General features: G+C 39.1%; 1 protein-coding gene across 1 annotated transcript; it reads left to right on the top strand.

Annotated features, from left to right (window-relative positions):
* The first annotated feature begins 11,684 nt into the window (after positions 1-11,684).
* Positions 11,685-14,904, top strand: LOC104088486 (MLP-like protein 34). Its single transcript, XM_009593158.4, has 3 exons — positions 11,685-11,931; positions 12,755-13,192; positions 14,371-14,904. Exons 1-3 carry the CDS (start codon positions 11,745-11,747, stop codon positions 14,643-14,645), a joined length of 900 nt encoding a protein of 299 aa, XP_009591453.1. The 5' UTR covers positions 11,685-11,744; the 3' UTR covers positions 14,646-14,904.
* Positions 14,905-18,889: the final 3,985 nt, after the last annotated feature.

Here is an 18,889-nt window from a genome sequence, read left to right as displayed (position 1 = left end):
CATGATAATTTGTCTTTTTCTCGATTCCCGGCAAGATTCTCTCCTTGGTGCGGTTGCAACGGCTCTTGTATGTGAGCTCGACACTGGCTCGAACTCGATACTGGTCCGAACTCGATACTGGCCCGAACCCGTTACCGGGTCGGCTCTTCGGTCTTGGTTTGAGCTCGACCTTCGGGGCGGGCGTGGTGCATTTCCGACCTCGAAGCAACGCCTCGGGCTCGATAGGATTATCGAGCCGACTCCTAGAGCTGCCTTTGGACTCGAGGCTCGTTTGTACTGCCTTCGGAGCTTACTCCCAAAATCCTACTCTGACTTCTTTCCACTCGATCTCGATCGAACGTAAAAAAGCCGAAATCTGTTTTGACCGTATACAGATAGTCCCCTCGATTCTCATAAAGGATGTGGTGAGAATCGACATGACCTTTGACGGCTCGATCGGACAACAAGCTGACGTTTTATCAGGGACCGATTATGACGTATGTGATAGCTGTCCCATCGATTTAGTTTTTCAAGGTATTTAATACTTGTCAGATGATGGTCGGACATTTCTGATACCGAACCGACATGATGCGAGCCTATAAATAACCCTTTTATCTAACTTTTATGCCTTCACTTTTCCAAATTCTCTTATCTTTTCCCTCTGCTTCGTTGCTTTAGAGCCATCCACACCAGAGTTTTAGGTACCGTCAATTTTTCACTTTCCTTTGCCTTTCTTCCTCTCATATCAATGGCTAAAACTTCGAAAACTGTACCTCAGAAGGAGAAAGCTTCTTCTTCACAACCGTCCGGTGACAAGGCACCGGTGGAGCCGTCTGTTCTCGACTCTGTTCCCGGCCTGTGCACTCTGAAGATTGATTTTAAGGTTGAGAATCCTTCATCCATTCCGGGTCGATGCTAGCACGTGTCGATATACATGTGCTCTATAACGGAGGGTCATCTCGAGTCCGTCAGAAAAGACTACAACTGGGGTTCCGAGGTTGTGTTGCAGATTCCATCCCCCGAAGAGAGCTTTATCACCCATGTGGAGGGGTTTTAAGTGTTTACACTTATCCCTTCACATTGGGTCCGGTCGACCCGGTGATTATTGATTTTTGCAAGAGATATCAGGTTACCCTCGGTCAAATTCATCTCTCTCTATGGCGTATAGTAATCCTACTTCGCTTCTTCTCCACCAAAGCCGGGGGCTGGATTTTTCCCTGAATCACCTCATTCGGTTGTATCGGCCTCAAATCTTTCAAGGATTAATCAAATTTCATCGTCGGGCATTGAAGGCTTTGATGTCGAGCATCAATGAAGATAGGTATCGGGGTTGGATGGGGCGTTACATTCAGGTGAGGACCTGTGACCTTATTCTGGAAGAGAAGATGCCATTCCCCGAGGAATGGAATTTCGACCGTAAGTTGTTCTCATAAGACGTTGCTTTTTGTACCCTTTCCTAATTTTTTTCTGATGTCTCTTCCCGATGTACATCTGCCCCTTGGATGCCACAAGCGGTGCCCGACCTCGAGGATTGGGTTCGGAAGTTAGCCTCGACATCCTCTTATGCCGAACGCGCTTTGCGGGATTTGGCAAAAGGCAGATGGGAAGCCAAAAACCATGGTAAGGTTTTACTTCTCGTTTCCTTCGAAGTGTTCTTTGTGCTCCATTCGTTACCGATTTCCATTTATGCATGTGTAACCAAGGACGCCACTTTGAGGCCTTCGAGCGATGAAGAAGGAACCAAGACAAGAAGCGAAAAGCTGCCTCTCGGTCAGAGGGCCCCAAACCCAAAACTCAAAGGGTAAGGAGCAAGGCAATTGCCCTTTCGATTGACTCGGTCCAACGACTGAGAGAAGAAGAAGAAGAAGGAGGTTCCTCGGCTTTGGTGATCCGATCTGCGAGAGCTATCGAGGTCACCGAAGTTCCTGAGCCGATAACGGCCGTACCAGTCGGGGTTGACCTCGGGATCCCGAGGCTTGATCGGAATGTGCCGAGTGATTCGCTTGGGGCTATGACAGTGGGTTATTTGCCTTCTCTTCCTACCTTTTCTGTGGAGGCTTTAAAGAAAGCTCGAGAATTGAAGACCCCCGATATAGGCGGAGGCTCTAGTGCAGGGGATCCCTTTCGGGATTGCTTTACTGGAGTCGATGATGCTTCCGATGTTGGGGACGCTTCTCTTCTACTAGAAGAGGCCCAACGTTTAATTACTCGAGTAATGATTTCACTATACTTGGTTTCTTTGTTTTGTTTTTTGTTTTTTTTTCTCAACTAGTGTTCTTTCCCTACTGTGCAGGCCATTAGTAGGTTTCGAGTCGACTTTAGCCAGTGTAAGGTTGAGCTTCAGAAGGTCTCGGGGGAGAGAGACACCTTGCGGCTTCTTTGCATCCAAAAGGACGAGGCTATAAAGGACCTCCAAGCGAATTTGACTAAGGCTCATGAAAAAGAGGCCGAACTTGACAAGCAGGTGAGCCTCGTTCTGTTAAAGTATGGGTTTGACTCGACTGTGGAAGTTAACCCTTCGTTGTCTAAGCTGCAGCAAAAGGTTGAAAAGATCGGGTCACTTCGGGAAGAAGTCGATCAAATCAAAGCCGAATGTAATTGGTGGAAAGAGACTATTGATCGCCTGGCTGCGGAAAAGGAAACCATTTTGACCAAATTACTATCGGTCGATATTCAGCTTCGAAGCGTTAAGCAAAAGGGGTCGGCTCAGGCTAAGAGGATCCAAGAGCTTAAAACACGTCTTACTAAGGCCAAGGCAGAGGTTGAGTCATCGAAAGTCATGGCAGATAAGTCCATTGTTGTGTATCGGGCCGATGCTGAGGCTGCTCAGATGGAGGCACGGGAGACAGCGGATACTGTCGACGCTCGAGCTCATTGGGTTTCCGAACTTGCTAAATGTAGGTCTCAGAGGGAGACCCTCGAGGAGATACACACTCGAGGTTTCGATCTTACCGAAGAGATAAAAAGGGCTAAAGAGCTCGAAGCTGAAGCTAAAGCCTTGCCTTCTGATGATGATGACGATGACGGTAGCAAGAGTGGATCCGAGGACGGGGAAGAGCCCGACAGAGAAGCGAACGCCCCTTAGGATGACCAGGAAGCTTAGTTCTTAATTAATTTTTTTAGTTCTGTATGTATCACGCCAATCAATCATGTAGACAATTTTGTATATATACAACTTGGTCGACTCATTTTGTGAAGACTTTAATCAAATTTTGACTTCGTAGTCTCTATGATCGATCGATTGTTTTTTCGGACATGAAGTGATGTAGACCTTAGGCTTGCTAGTTGTGTCAATAATTCGAACTTGAAGAAAAAATAGCCCTTAGGCATGATGTTCCGAGTGAGTGCTCGCTCAATCTTAAAATGATTGTAGCTTATAGGCTTATTAGCCATCAAGTGAATGGTTCGAACTCAACGTAATATAACCCGTAAGCGTGATGGTTGAGCGAACGTTTCTAGTTTCAAGTAATGTAGCTTGTAGGCATAATGCTAGAGCGAGTGCTAGCTCGAACTTAAAATTAAAGTAGCCCGTAGGCTCATTAGTCGAGTGAATGTTTCGAACTCGAAGTAATGTAGCCCGTAGGCATAATGGTCGAGTGAGTGTTTACTCGAACTCGAAGTCAAAGTAGCCCGTATGCTCATTAGTCGAGTGAATATTTCGAACTCAAAGTAATGTAGCCCGTAGGCATAATGGTCGAGTGAGTGCTTGCTCGAACTCGAAATCAAAGTAGCCCGTAGGCTTATTAGTCGAGTGAATATTTCGAACTCGAAGTAATGTAGCCCGTAGGCGTAATGGTCGAGTGAGTGCCTGCTCGAACTCGAAATAAAAAGTGGCTCGTAGGCTCATTAGTCATCGAATTTGTCTTGATTCTGATTGTGCGATAAATCTCAAAAATAGAGGAATTTTCTTGGATATCGGTAAAGAGGAGGACTTTCTGTTTAATTTATTATATATGTTTTCATGTTTTGCGCCTGGGTTCGGGCCAATCTACATGAGCATGGTTCGTTTAGACCATTTGGCTCTTACAATTTTTCCTATGGGAACCCTGTTGTTGCGAAATAACTTTCTTGCATCTGAACTCGATGTGTTTGAGAGCCTAATGCCCCCCAGTATTCGAGGTCGATTGTAAAGAGGCCTCGAATATTATTGTAAGTACAGCACGATCAATGGTTGCCTCATTAAAAACCTTGCCGAAAAACCTATTTGGGATAAAACAGGTCTAAGGGAAAAAGAGTGCAACGCGTGCTTTCGAGCGAATGATCCATCTTAGTTCTTGTTCGGACTTCTGCAGGGGTTAGTTTTGAAATTCAAATGAATATGGAAAGTTCGTACCTTAGCAGTAGTACTGTTTTAATTGTGATACATTCCAGCTACTTGATAACTGTTTGCCGTTTATAATGTCGAGCCTGTATGATCCCTTTTCGACGTTCTCGAGCACCTGATACGGTCCTTCCCAATTTGGTCCTAGTTTTCCTTCGTTCGGATTTCGGGTATTGATGGTGACTTTTCTTATCACTAAGTCTCCGGGCTTGAAATGGCAGAGCTTGGTTCTTCGATTATAATATCTTTCGATTCGTTGCTTTTGGGCAGCTAACTGGACGATAGCAGCTTCTCATTTTTCGTCTGATAATTTAAGGCTAGTGTTCATAGCCTCGTTATTTGATTCTTCTGTTGTGTATCGAAATCTGGTACTGGGTTCGCCGACTTCGACTGGTATCAATGCTTCGGACCCATATACTAAGGAGAATGGGGTCGCCCCCGTACTGGATTTTGACGTCATTCGATATGCCCAAAGGACTTCGGGTAGGATTTCTCTCCACTTTCCTTTAGCGTCGTTCAGCCTCTTCTTTAGGTTTTGAATGATAGTTTTGTTCATTGATTCGGCCTGTCCATTCCCACTAGGGTGGTATGGCGTTGATAGTATCCTTCTTATTTTGTGATCTTTGAAGAATTTTGTTACCTTGCTGCCAACGAATTGTTTCCCAATGTCACATACTATTTCGGTGGGTATCCCAAATCGGCATACGATATGATCCCAAATAAAGTCTATAACTTTTTTCTCTCTTATTTTCTCGAACGCCTGCGCTTCAACCCATTTAGACAAATAGTCAGTTATAAATAAAATTAATTTGGCTTTACCTGGGGTTGATGGCAGAGGGCCGACGATATCCATTCCCCATTTTATGAACGGCAATGGGGATAGGACTGAGTGAAGTTACTCTCCGGGTTGATGGATCATTGGCGCAAACCTTTCACATTTGTCACATTTACGAACAAACTCCTTCGCGTCTTTGCCCATATCGATCCAATAATACCCTGCTCTGATTATTTTTCGAACTAATGCGTTGGCACCAGAGTGATTCCCACAAGTGCACTTCCCGTAGGATGTAATCGGTATCTCCCGGACCCAAACATACTGCCAACGGTCCATCATATGCCCTTCGATATAGCGTTCCATCCGAAGCCAACGTGAATCGAGCAGCTTTAGTCCGTAGGGCCCTAGAATCTTTAGGGTCCGATGGGAGCTTTTCGCTCTTTAAGTATTCAATATACTTATTTATCCAATCCCAGGTTAAGCTTGTAGAATTTATCTCGGCATGACCTTCTTCGATTACTGATCTCGAAAGTTGAACGATAGTCCCTGAGCTCAAATCATCTACCTTGACCGACGATCCCAAATTCGCAAGTGCATCGGCTACATTATTCTGCTCTTGTGGAACATGCCGTATAGTCCATTGTTTGAAACGGTGCAAAGTGACAAGCAGTTTGTCTAAATACCTTTGCATTCTACCTTCTCGGACTTCGAAGGTTTTGTTTACTTGACTCACCACTAGCAAAGAGTCACAATTGGCTTCAATGACTTCTTCTCCCAAGTTTTTAGCTAGCTCGAGACCTGTAATCATGGCTTCATACTCGACCTCGTTGTTAGTCAACCTGGTAGTTTTAATAGATTATTTAATAGTGTTGTGGGTGATTTCAAAACTATGCCTAGTCCGGACCCTTTTACGTTCGAAGCTCCATCCGTAAAAAGGGTCCATATCACCGATGATGTACCCGATTCCGATAGGAGTTCTTTTTCGACTTCGGGTACGAGAGTTGGCGTGAAATCGGCCACGAAGTCTGCTAAAATTTGAGACTTGATGGCCGTACGGGGTTGATATTTGATATCGTACCCACTGAGCTCGATGGCCCATTTGACCAATCGGCCTGCTAGCTCGGGCTTGTGCAAAATATTACGAAGCGGGTAAGTGGTTAATACGCATATGGGATGGCATTGAAAGTACGGCCTTAACTTTCTATAGGCGCTTATCAGTGCAAGTGCTAATTTTTCTAGGTACGGATACCTAGTTTTCGCTTCTCCTAGGGTCCGACTTATATAATAAACGGGGAATTGCATACCTTGCTCTTCTCGAACTAGGACACTGCTTACGGCGACTTCCGATACTGCCAAGTACAAGCAAAGTTTTTTGTCTGTTTTTGGAGTGTGAAGTAGTGGGGGGCTCAATTCGATAGATATCGTTTTAGTTCCTCTAGTGCTTGTTGTCATTCCGGTGTCCAAGCGAAATCGTTCTTCTTTTTGAGTAGAGAGAAAAATTTGTGACTTCGATATGATGATCTAGAAATGAATCAGCCTAAAGATGCAATCCGTCCCGTTAGCTTTTGTACAGCTTTGACACTGTCCACGATGGCGATGTCTTTGATTGCCTTGATTTTGTCGGGGTTAATCTCGATTCCCCGATTCGACACCATGAAGCCAAGGAACCTGCCCGAACCGACCCCGAAAGCACATTTTTCGGGGTTGAGCTTCATGTTGTATTTTCTCAAAATCTCGAACGTTTCCTGCAAATGGGTCAAATAGTCCTTTGCGCGCAAGTACTTAACTAGCATGTGATCAATTTAAACTTCCATTGATTTACCTATTTGTTCTTCGAATATTTTATTTACTAGGCGTTGGTAAGTAGTCCCTGCATTTTTTATTCCGAAGGGCATCACATTATAACAATATGTTCCATATTTAGTGACAAACGAAGTCTTTTCCTGATCCTCCGGGTTCATTTGGATTTGATTATACCCGGAATAGGCATCGAGAAAAGTGAGGATCTCGTGACCGGACGTGGCATCGATCATGCGATTGATATTGGGAAGCGGAAAGGAATCTTTGGGGCATCCTTTGTACAAATCCTTATAGTCTACACACATTCTAAGTGTGCCCCCTTTTCTAGGCACTACAACTACATTGGCTAACCATTCGGGATATTTCACCTCCCGAATGGACCCCTATCTTGAGAAGTTTGGTTACCTCATCCTTTATGAATGCGTGTTTTTCCTCGGACTGGAGTCTTCTCTTTTGCTTTATCGGTCTGAACCTAGGGTCCAAGCTTAGCCGATGCGTCGTTATGTCCGGTGGGATCCCTGTTATATATAAATGGGACCAGGCAAAACAATCGACGTTATTGATAAGAAATTGAACAAGTTTCTTCCTGAGTTTAGGGCTCAACCCCGTTCCCAAGTATACCTTTCGCTCGGGCCAGTGCTCAATTAGTGTGACTTGCTCTAGTTCCTCGATTGTTGATTTGGTGGCATCGGGGTCATCGGGAATCATGAAATATCGAGGGACCCTTTGATCATCATCTTCTTCGATCTTCTAGTTATCTGGCTGAGTCGAAGCCGATATCTGTGATTGCTATTTGGTGTCCCGTTCTCCTTCTGAGGCCGATCCCTTTATCGGCGAAGGCGAGGACATTGATTTTGCTTTCTCGACAGCGAAAATTTCCTTTGCGGCTGGTTGTTCTCCGTATACCGTTTTGACACCTCTTGATGTTGGGAATTTGAGGGGCTGGTGTAGGGTCGAAGGTACTGCTCTCATGTTGTGGATCCATGGCCTTCCGAAAAGGGCGTTGTATCTCATATCGCTTTCAATCACGTGAAACTTTGTTTCCTGGATGGTTCCGGCCACGTTTATTGGTAGGATTATCTCACCTTTGGTGGTTTCACATGCCATGTTGAATCCGTTTAGAACCAGAGTTGCGGGTACGATCTGGTCCTGTAGGCCGAGCTGTTCTACAACCTTCAATCTGATGATGTTGGCCGAGCTACCTGGATCGATTAACACACGCTTAATTTTAGTTTTATTCATGAATACGGATATTACCAGTGCATCGTTATGAGGTTGGATGATTCCTCCTGCATCTTCATCATCGAAGGACAAAGTCCCCATGGGTGCGTAATCTTGAGTCCGAGATCTCTTTTCCCTCACAATCGATGTTTTAGTGCGTTTAAACACTGGTCCCTGAGGGGTATCGACGCCGCCGATGATCATGTGAATGACGTGCTGCGGTTCTTCTTGCTCGTTTTGCTTGCTGAAATCCCTGTTTTTAAAATGGTTCTTCGCCCTATCACTCAGAAATTTCCGAAAGTGCCCTTTGTTAAATAAGCGGGCTACTTCCTCTCTTAGTTACCTGCAGTCTTCCGTTCTATGGCCATGGGGGCCATTATATTCACACATTTGATTGGGATTCCTTTGGGCAAGATCGGTCTGTATAGGTCGAGGCCATTTAGTGTCTTTGATGCGTCCGATAGCCAACACGATGGCGGAAGCACCAACGCTGAAGTTATACTCTGATAATCGAGGTTCTTCTATAGGATCGGCATATTTATCAAAGCCTCTCTTGCTCATAAGTCTCCGAGAATTCTGCCCTCGATCAATCCTTCAATTGCTCCGAACTGTATTGCGTGTCGAACCGTTGTTTATCTGATCTGCGATGTATGGTTGGTATCGGTCTCTATTCGGCCTTTGTTCTCTGACGATCTCCCTTTGGCTTTTAGTAGATGTCATGCTCTGATGCAAGGGTCCATACGGAGCTCCCGATTGATCATCCTCGACCTTAATTTTCGATTGATATCGGTTGTGTATATCTGCCCAAGTTATTGCTGGATACTCGATCAAATTTTGTTTTAGCCGACGTGATGCTGTCGAACTTAGTTCGTTCAACCCTTGGGTGAAAGCTTGTACGGCCCAATCGTCTGTGATCGGTGGCAATTCTATGTGTTCCATTTGAAATCGGGATACAAATTTCCTCAGCATTTCATTACCTTTTTGCTTTACTTTAAAGAGGTCTGATTTCCTTGTTGCAACTTTTATGGCACCAGCATGTGCCTTTACGAAAGAATCTACTAACATGGCAAAAGAATCGATGCAATTTGGTGGTAAATTGTGATACCAGATCATTGCTCCCTTCGAGAGGGTCTCCCCGAACATTTTCAACAACACGGATTCAATCTCATCGTCCTCCAAATCGTTTCCTTTGATGGCACATGTGTAAGAAGTGACATGTTCGTTAGGATCGGTTGTACCGTTATATTTGAGAATTTCGGGCATACGGAATTTCTTGGGGATTGGTTTTGGGGCTGCACTCCAGGGAAAAGACTTTTGAATGATTTTTTTTTAGTCTAGCCCTTTTATCATTGGTGGAGCTCCCGGGATCTGATCGACCCTGAAATTATATGTTTCTACTTTTTTATCGTTGGCTTCGACTCGTTTTGTGAGTTTCTCGAGCAATTTAGTAATTTCGGGAGTAATCCCCGATTCTTGCTCATTTGACTTCACTATGGCTAGTTCCGTTCTATGTGTGATTTCTCGAAGCAGATTGGCTTTTGCTTGGATTGTAACATCTCGAAGATCATCCGTAAGCTGACTCTGATCTCTTCCACGTTATGGGTGTCTCGAGCTATGGATCGAGTACCGCCCTGAACGCTTTTTTCCGGTTCGAAATGTTGGTTCGCCTCAAGAGCCACTTGTGAATATACATCTAGCGGTGCTTCGACTCGAGCATCAGTGACATCGTTAGTTCGCCTTCCGGGCCTGGGTGTCAAGTTGTTGGTTTCATTTTGAAGGCCGGCTTCATGGTCAATAGGTAAAGCCATCAATCAAGGGTTTGACATTTGTCGATTTGAAGTTGTAAACTGGTGTGTATTGCAGATTTGTATCAAACAACCACTGTTACTCTTAGCCCCACGGTGGGCGCCAAACTGTTTACCCGAAAAATTGAATAACGTTAGATTTGTGTATGGTTCTAAGGATATGCGATACAATTTGATATAAATCGTGTTGAAAAATAGAAATAAGTGTATTCTTGACTATGGGAATGAAAATAGTGAGCAAAAAGAACGAATAAGATAAAGTTAATCAAACACAAGGGGATCTCTTTTAATATGAGATGTGATCTTTTTGTTGCTATTTGTCCTCCCTTAGCTTACAAGGACCCCGCTTTTATAATAGAGGGTCACTACATTATTTATAACAAAATAATAAAATAAAGCATATAGTGAAGAACTCATGATGATTTGTCTCTTCCTCGATTCCCGCCAAGATTCTCTCCTTGGTGCGGTTGCAACGGCTCTTGTCTGTGAGCTCGACACATGCTCGAACTCGATACTGGCCCGAACCCGTTACCGGGTTGGCTCTTCGGTCTTGACTTGAGCTCGACTTTCGGGGAAGGCGTGGTGCATTTTCGACCTCGAAGCAACGCCTCGGGCTTGATAGGATTATCGAGCCGACTCCTCGAGCTGCCTTTGGACTCGAGGCTCGTTTGTACTGCCTTTGGAGCTTACTCCCAAAATCCTACTTTGGCTTCTTACCACTCGATCTCGATCGAACGTAAGAAAGCCGAAATCTGTTTTGACCGTATACAATACCCATTAGATATTATCTCATATATTCAGTATTAATTACTAAGTTACTGTCATAATATTTTCTATTTGGACATGGTTTTACTATTGCTACTTCTTATCGGCCGTATTAATGTCTCATTGCATTTTCTTGATAATAATTTTATTATTTGAATACTTTTTTTGAATGATTGTGATGAGAATGAGGAACTTTTCAGGCAATTTAACATGAGTACTTCATTTGGATATTTATTTTTGTAAAAAGAAGAAATATCTAAACTTATACGCTCAAAACCAAAAATTCAAAATATCCAAAATGATTAATCTGAAACCAGACTTAAAAAATCCAAGTCTAATCCGAGCTTATTTGAATTGGATTTGGATTGTCATTTCTTCAATCCGAAAAATGAAGATCCAAACTGAAATTTTCGTATCCAATCCGACTGCCCGAACGCACGCCCTCACAAGTAAACTTAGTATCGTGGTGTGAATTGTGATTATTATTTACCAACAAGGTACGAAATGCTAAATGATAGAAAATTAGCCACACATCTAGGGAAGGAAACTAAGTGGTCAATATTTTATCTAAATATGACACTACCTTCTTGGGTACTAATACTATGATATATATTATTAGCTTTTTTGGTCAAACTCTTTAAGAGCCAAAAGTATTTTTTTAATAGTAAAAATACTTATTTTAGAGAGTTGACGTGTTTAATTAAACTTTTAGAAAAAAATAAATAATTTTGAGCAGTAGTAGAAATTATTTTTCGAAGGCCGTAAAAGTAACTTTTCTTAAAAGTACTTTTAGAACCTTGGTCAAGCACAAATTACTCATTTACTTTTGACAAAATTACTTTTTAAATTAATTAGCCAAACACAAATCGTTATTTCAAACTTCTCAAAATTAAATAAACAGAATTTGAAAGATTGACCAAACACGAAGAGCCACTTTTTGTCTAAGCAAAAAAAATGAAAAAAAAAAACAAATAATTTAGACATATTGCCCCACTATAAAACCCAAACTCATATAATGATAAACCACACCATTTTATATAACATTGTAACATATCAATCTGAGAGAGAGAGAAGAGAGATGAGTCTTGAAGGAAAGTTGGTTTCTGAGATAAACATCAAGTCTTGTGGTGATGTATTTCATGAGATCTTTAGGTATAGACCCCACCATATCTCAAGCATGTCTCCTGATAAAATCCAAAATGTTGACATTCATGAAGGTGAATGGGGAACTGTTGGTTCTGTGATTTTTTGGAACTTCACTCATGGTAAGCAGTCACTACTCTTCAAATAAAATATTATGCATGTTTATATAAAGTGATTGTTATAATGTTAGTCCCTGTTTTCTTATACTAATTTTTACACGTTCAAGATGAGCAACAAATTCAACAACAGGTCGTGGTCCGTCGAGGCGGATCTAAGATTTAAGCTCTATAGGCAGAGACGGATCCGAGATTTAAACTTTATGGGTTTAACTTTTTAAGGTTTTAGTATTGAACCCATTATATTTTTAAAGTTATGGTTCATATCTATTATTTTTGCAATTTTAACGAATTTTTATACATAAATTTTTACTCAGCCTCACAAATTATGGGTTCAGACCATTAAAATTTTTAGCATTAAATCTATTGTATTTTTAAAATTACGGGTTCAAATTTACTTTTTATTAAAATTTACAAGAATTTTTACACATAAGTTTATATTTTACGTTGAAAGTACTGGATTCAAATGTTGAAAGTACCGGATTCGATGAACCGGATGGCGCAGTGCTACATCGACTGCTGGAAAATGTCAGAATTCCGACCGCCAAAACGGATATCCGGTGATCCGGTCAGACACTATCTAGTGCTTCGGGGATCGACGAACCACATATTTATGTTTAAAAAAAAAAACAAGCATAGATAGATTTAAATGTATATTTGAGAACCCACTCTTTCAACTCAAAACACACGGTATCTAAATTCTGAATCCTTCACATACTTGAGTAAATTCTAAACGTGTGAATGTTAAACCGATAAGAATACTTGGGTTGATTGGCGACTATTTAGGTTAATTCTAAGACTAACTGAGCTTTATTTTTGTATATTACAGATGGGAAGGAGAAGGTAGCAAAGGAGATTATTGAAGAAATAGATGAAGAAAAGAAGTTGGTTAAATTCAAGGTGATAGGGGGAGATCTACTGGATTTTTACAAATCAGTTTATCTCACTGTTCATGTTGAAACGAAGGGTGAAGACAATTTGGTTACTTGGATCTTGGACTACGAGAAGTTGAATCCAGATATACCAGATCCACACACATTAATGGAATTCTGTCTTAATGTCACTAAAGATATTGAGACTCATCACCTAACTGGGAAGTTAGAGTCTCAAATTGAGATTAAATCTGATGGAGATGTGTTTCATGAAATATTTAGGTATAGACCACACCATATCTCTACTATGTGCTCTGATAAGATTCAGAATGTTGATATTCATGAAGGTGAATGGGGAACTGTTGGCTCTGTTCTCTTTTGGAACTACGTACATGGTAAGTTAACATTCTACTTAATTGTTAGATCCTACACGTTGTACGTAGGGTGTGTTTGGTCCGAAAGGAAAATGTTTTTTTTTTAAAAATGAGTGGTTTTATCACTTATTTTCTCATGTTTGATCGGTGAGTGAAAAAGAATTTCAATTTTTTTTTTCGTGTTTGATTAGTGAGTAGCAAATATCTTTTTTTTTTAAAAATATACTCCCTCCGTTTGAGGGTGGGTCGTGGGTAGGGTTGGAGGGGGTGGGGAATAGGATGGGGAAGGTTGAAAGGAAAATGTTTCCCGGGAAAAATGTTTTCTTCCAATTAAAGAAAAATGAGTTGATAAGGAAAATATTTTTCAAAATATTTAAGTCAACCAAACATGAAAAAATTAAAAAATATTCTCCGAAAAATGTTTTACTCCATACCAAAACACACTCGGTAGTTTTCTTTTCTTTTCAGCTTCCAATGCATATAGAATATTGTTTACACATCCCGCATCGTTCTTCATGTTTCGGGTCGAAATCCATGATATATATTTGAAGTTTTCTATTAACAGTATATCTAAGTTATATAGTTCCAATAATCGAAGTACATGTTTTCTCTAAAATGAGTGTCAAAAGTATTTAATCTTTGCTCTGCCACATTATTGAAATTCCATGTTAACCATGCTGTGACCCCTTCTAAGTTGAGCTGTATACATAGGTGTCAAATTTAACACAAAAATATAGCCGACTAAGTCAGAGTTAAATGAGTTGTAATAGGTATATATTCATTGGCGGGTGCATTTGGGCATAGTCCACATTAACCATCTAAAAGCTTGGACTAGTAGTCCAAATTGACCCATAAATAACTTATCAAAATATAAAAGGATAAAATTATTGGGTTTGGTTGGTTAGATATGATAAATAAATGAAAAACTTTGGTTAGTTGGATTTGGTAATCAAACAAATTATAAAAGAACAAGTAAACAAATGAAATATTATTTTTGAGTCGAGCAAGTTGGATTATGAGACGTTGCTTAATTAGTCCAAATTAATTCGTCCATCTTGACCCAAATAAATTTTGGACAAATTATAACCCAACATGTAGTTAACTCAAACCATATTAACCCGTTCAAATTCTACCCAACTCGCTCATTTGTACTGTGTAATTATTAAAGTTTTTTTTATTATTATTATTTTTGTTTGTAGATGGGAAAGAGAAGGTTGCAAAGGAGATAATTGAAGTCATAGATGAGGAAAAGAAGTTGGTTAAATTCAAAGTGATTGGAGGGGATTTGTTGGAGACATACAAATCATTTTATCTCACAGTTCATGTTGAGACCAAGGGTGAAAGCAACTTGGTTACTTGGATCTTGGAATATGAAAAGCAGAACTCAAAAGTCCCAGATCCACACACTTTAATGGAATTCTGCCTCAATGTTACCAAAGATATTGAGACTCACCATCTTAAATGTGATACATAAATCCCATATGCTTGGAATTAGGCTGCTGTCTCATGAAGTTTAATAATAATGTGTGCTGTGATTAATGGGTGTGCTTGAAAATAACGTCTACTTTATGCAGAAAATAAACATAAAAATGAGTGAATATGTAATTTCTGATTTTGTTGTGCATTGAACAACAGTTTGTGAATTTGTGTTGATAATGTTGATGTAATATTTTATCCTATTAATTCCAAGGTAAAAAAAAAACATAAAAGCGTGCAAATTTGATTGAGAATAACTATGCAGTGTGCTAGCTGAATGACGACTCTTGGACTTTGGATTGAATACTATTTTCGCCCTCCGTTTACATTTGCTTGTCACTATATCAAAAATATATTTTTACTTTTTATTTTTTCATTTTAACAAATTAAGAAAAAGACAATTATCTTTTCCTCTTTTACTCTTATCATTAACTACTCATTTCCCAAATTATTTTCTAAATTTTTTTGAAATGCAGTCATTATTAAGGCTAAAATTATAAAAGATAAATTTTATTTTTTTAAAGGGAGTGTAAAATCAAAATTGGACAACTAAAAAAGAACGGATGGAGCTCCTATCACTTTTTGTTTGTTTTTTTGTTTTGTTTTGTTTTCAGAAAACCAATGTCAGTGTTTTTCTTCTTTTCTTGATTTTGTTTTTTTACAAAATCCCCTTATGCATACATAAGGATTGTGGAAAAGAGAAAATAGAAAGGGATGTAGGGCGTATTTGGCATGAAAGAAAATGTTTTCCTAGAAAATATTTTTATGAAAAATGAGTGATTTTATCACTTATTTTCCCTTGTTTGATTGGTGAGTGAAAAATATTTCCCGGAAAAAAAAATATTCGTTTGTTGAAATGAAAAAAAAAATCTATCTATAACATGAAAAGAAATTACTGTTAATAATATTTTTATTTAGGGTGGGTTGAGGTGGGTAGGGTGGGGCGGGGTTGGGGTGTGAGGGGTAGGTTGGTGGGGATGGGGAAATGGGGTGAGGAAGGTTGAGAAGGAGTTTTGAAAAATATTTTTCCTTCTCTTAATATAAAAAAAATTGGAGGAAAATGAGTTCACGAGAAAAATGTTTTTCAAAACATTTAGGCCAACCAAACATGAAAAAATTAAAAAATATTTTTAGGAAGATATTTACCTTTATACCAAACACAGCTGTAATCATGAAACATATACTTACTATGTGGGAAGCTTCTGTCGATCAAAACACTGAATTGTCTATTAAGATTTAGAGTTTAGTGGTAGTAATGTTTGTACTTGAATTGCATATATATGGTTCAAATGATTTTTTTAAAATTAGGGGTGGAAAAAAATAATAATAAATATATATATATATATATATATATATATATATGCTACCGTAAAGGTTTGAACTCTGCACCTCAATTGTGGAAGACATAGAAATTAAGAAGAGTTGAAATTGTGTGTTAGAAGAGTTATTTCTGGAAAATAATCTTTTTTGGTACTTCATTTTCCCAACATAAAACGAGAAGGATTGTTAAACTAAATAGGTGTTTGGACATAAAAATTATAATTTATGAAAAAAATAGTATTTGGAGTTAAGTTGAAAAATAGTATTTAAAATTTCACATTATGTTTGGACATACATTTCACTTAAAAAAAAATATTGCAGTTTTGTAAGTGAGAAAAAAAAATTTGCTGAAAATTTTAAACTCATTTTCGAATTATTTTTAAAAACTTACAAAATTTTATGGATGAACACATTTTTAAAATTATTTTTGAAGAAAAGAAAAAAAAAATATATGGACAAACAGGGCCTAAGAATGGTAAAATATGTGGTTTATATCAAAAATATTTCTCAACTATTTATATCATAATCATGGTCCCAGTCAGATTCGAGCTGCCTAGGAGTACTTTATTATGCCTCAGAGGTCTAGATCAGATTTGACAGTTCTACTTGTGCACAATATTTATAATTCAATTCAGATTATCATGCTGCTCATTTAATAGATACTCCATTTTAAGTACCTCAACTTGATCTCTAATAATTGCTGGTCTTTAAATCTGTCAGCTTTAATGCATCTACACTTTTCAGTAACGTGTCATGTGGACTTTAGTTTCTAAATTTAAAAATAATTTTGTTTAAATTTATAATTCTATCCTTAATGAGAATTTTTTATAACCACATAAATATTCTAGGCCCCTATTTGAATTGTTTAGGACCACAAATTCCAAATTTTTTTATTTTTTCTTAAACTTCGTACCCAGTCAAATAGGTTCACATGAATTGGAACGGAGGGAGTAACATTTATGTTCGTGAACATTGTTTACCCATAAGACGGTACAGTTGAATTTATACGTGATTTCTAAATAAGTGAATTAATTCGATCCTGAAATAATGAAAGAATTAAATAAATATGTAACACTTAGCCTTGATATGAAGACGAAATAGCAGAAATAATGACTCTCGTATCGAGGCCTCCGGGCGCAACAATAGTAAGAACAAAAAGTAAGAAGATAAAATTGTATAGAGCTTTGAATAAATTATAGTATCAGTTTTTCAGAAAATTCCTCCTCCTACAATGATAACATAGCTCACTATTTATAACTACGTCTAGGGAACAAGGTCCTTGGATCGTGCCCTTCTTTAATGTCAATTATGAGGGCCGTTGTTGAAGATGTAACGGTGAGCATAAATGACAAATTCTTTGTAACGGGCAGTGCACAAAATATTGTGGAATAATTTTCATTAAATGCCACCTCGCAGAGGGTATTTATTGTATCTCCATGAGTGTCATTATTTCCGGTGACAAATGAGATACTTGTCTTCGGTTCTAACTATCCCTCGCCTTAGGTTCCACGTGTCATTCTCTTAAGTGGCCACTTAGCATAGCGTATTTTACCGTATACAGATAGTTCTCCTGCTTTCCGGTGGTATAACTCTGTGTTACCGGAAAATTGGTAGAAACACTCTTTTTGGCGGGAACTACTATGATTCCTTTTGAAAAGCTTCTGACGGTTGATTAGACGCACGTCTCTCTGCATTTAATACCCCAAACACGCGTCATCCCACAATTCAGCACAGCTTTTGTCGGTTATCGAGCTAATCATGGCCACGAATTTAGCCGCCTAAACTTTTACTTATATGCATCTGTCACGACCCAATTTCACCTATAGGTCGTGATGGCGCCCAACATTACAGCTAGGCTAGCCAACTAATAAGTCAAACGTACATTGGTTAAACTTTTATTCCAAGAAAATAATAAATACCAACTTCTACCAATGTGTGTGTGCCAAGACCCGGTGTCACAAGTGCATGAGCATCTAATAGATTATACAAAACTCCAAATACTGTCTGAAATGAAATAGACAGAATATACATATAAGAAGAGACACTGGTAGCTGCAGAACGGCTCAGAAAGGCAGCTCACCACTATGCCTCGGGATGACGTGGGTATGTGATGATAGGTCCTCCACTAGTACCTGTCTCAGATCCTGCACAAAAAGTGTAGCAAGTGTAATATGAGTACGTAAACAACGTGTACCCAGTAAGTATCAAGCCTAATCTCGAAGTGGTAGAGACGAGATGGCCGACTTTGACACTCACTATGGGTCAATAATAAATAACTGAAATAAAACTAGGATATTTAAATCAGCATGATTTACAGAACTTACAATAATTTATTTAATCAGCAGAAATAATCAAATTCCTTCAAATGTAATAATTCTCAATATATTAATTAAATTCCTTCAATTCAAATAATTTCTAATTTATCAATTAAACCTCATTTACAGGAGTAACAATTAATTTCTTAACAAGCAAGAATAATAATTCATTAAATTCCAAGGATTTTTTAATTTATTAATTAGCTTCACAAGCTGAAATAAATTATTAAAGTATCGTGTAATTATTATTATTAAGCACAATTTCTGCTGAGGACGTACGACCCGATCCAGAGTGTCGTGTACACTGCCGAGGGACGTGCGGCGCGATCCATAGATGCATCTATCCTGCCGAGGCGTTCGGCCCGCTCCACAAAAAAGGAGGACATTTTCTTATATGCCTCCGGAAGGAGAGTATATTTATTATAAGATAAATTTGGGAGGAGAACAATTTTTTTTAACAATTAATTGATTAAAACAGACAATCAAGCCTATGAGATTTCCATCCTTTAATATCTTTATCTAACAATTCACAATATATTCATATAGATATCAATTAATATAAATAAATCAAAGAATACAATTTACACAAGTAAGACATGCTTTGAGT

The sequence above is a fragment of the Nicotiana tomentosiformis genome, chromosome 4, assembly GCF_000390325.3.
Source record: "Nicotiana tomentosiformis chromosome 4, ASM39032v3, whole genome shotgun sequence".
Lineage (NCBI taxonomy): Eukaryota > Viridiplantae > Streptophyta > Magnoliopsida > Solanales > Solanaceae > Nicotiana > Nicotiana tomentosiformis.
The sequence above is the reverse complement of the archived record's forward strand: the minus strand, read 5'-3'. Positions and strand labels throughout refer to the sequence as shown.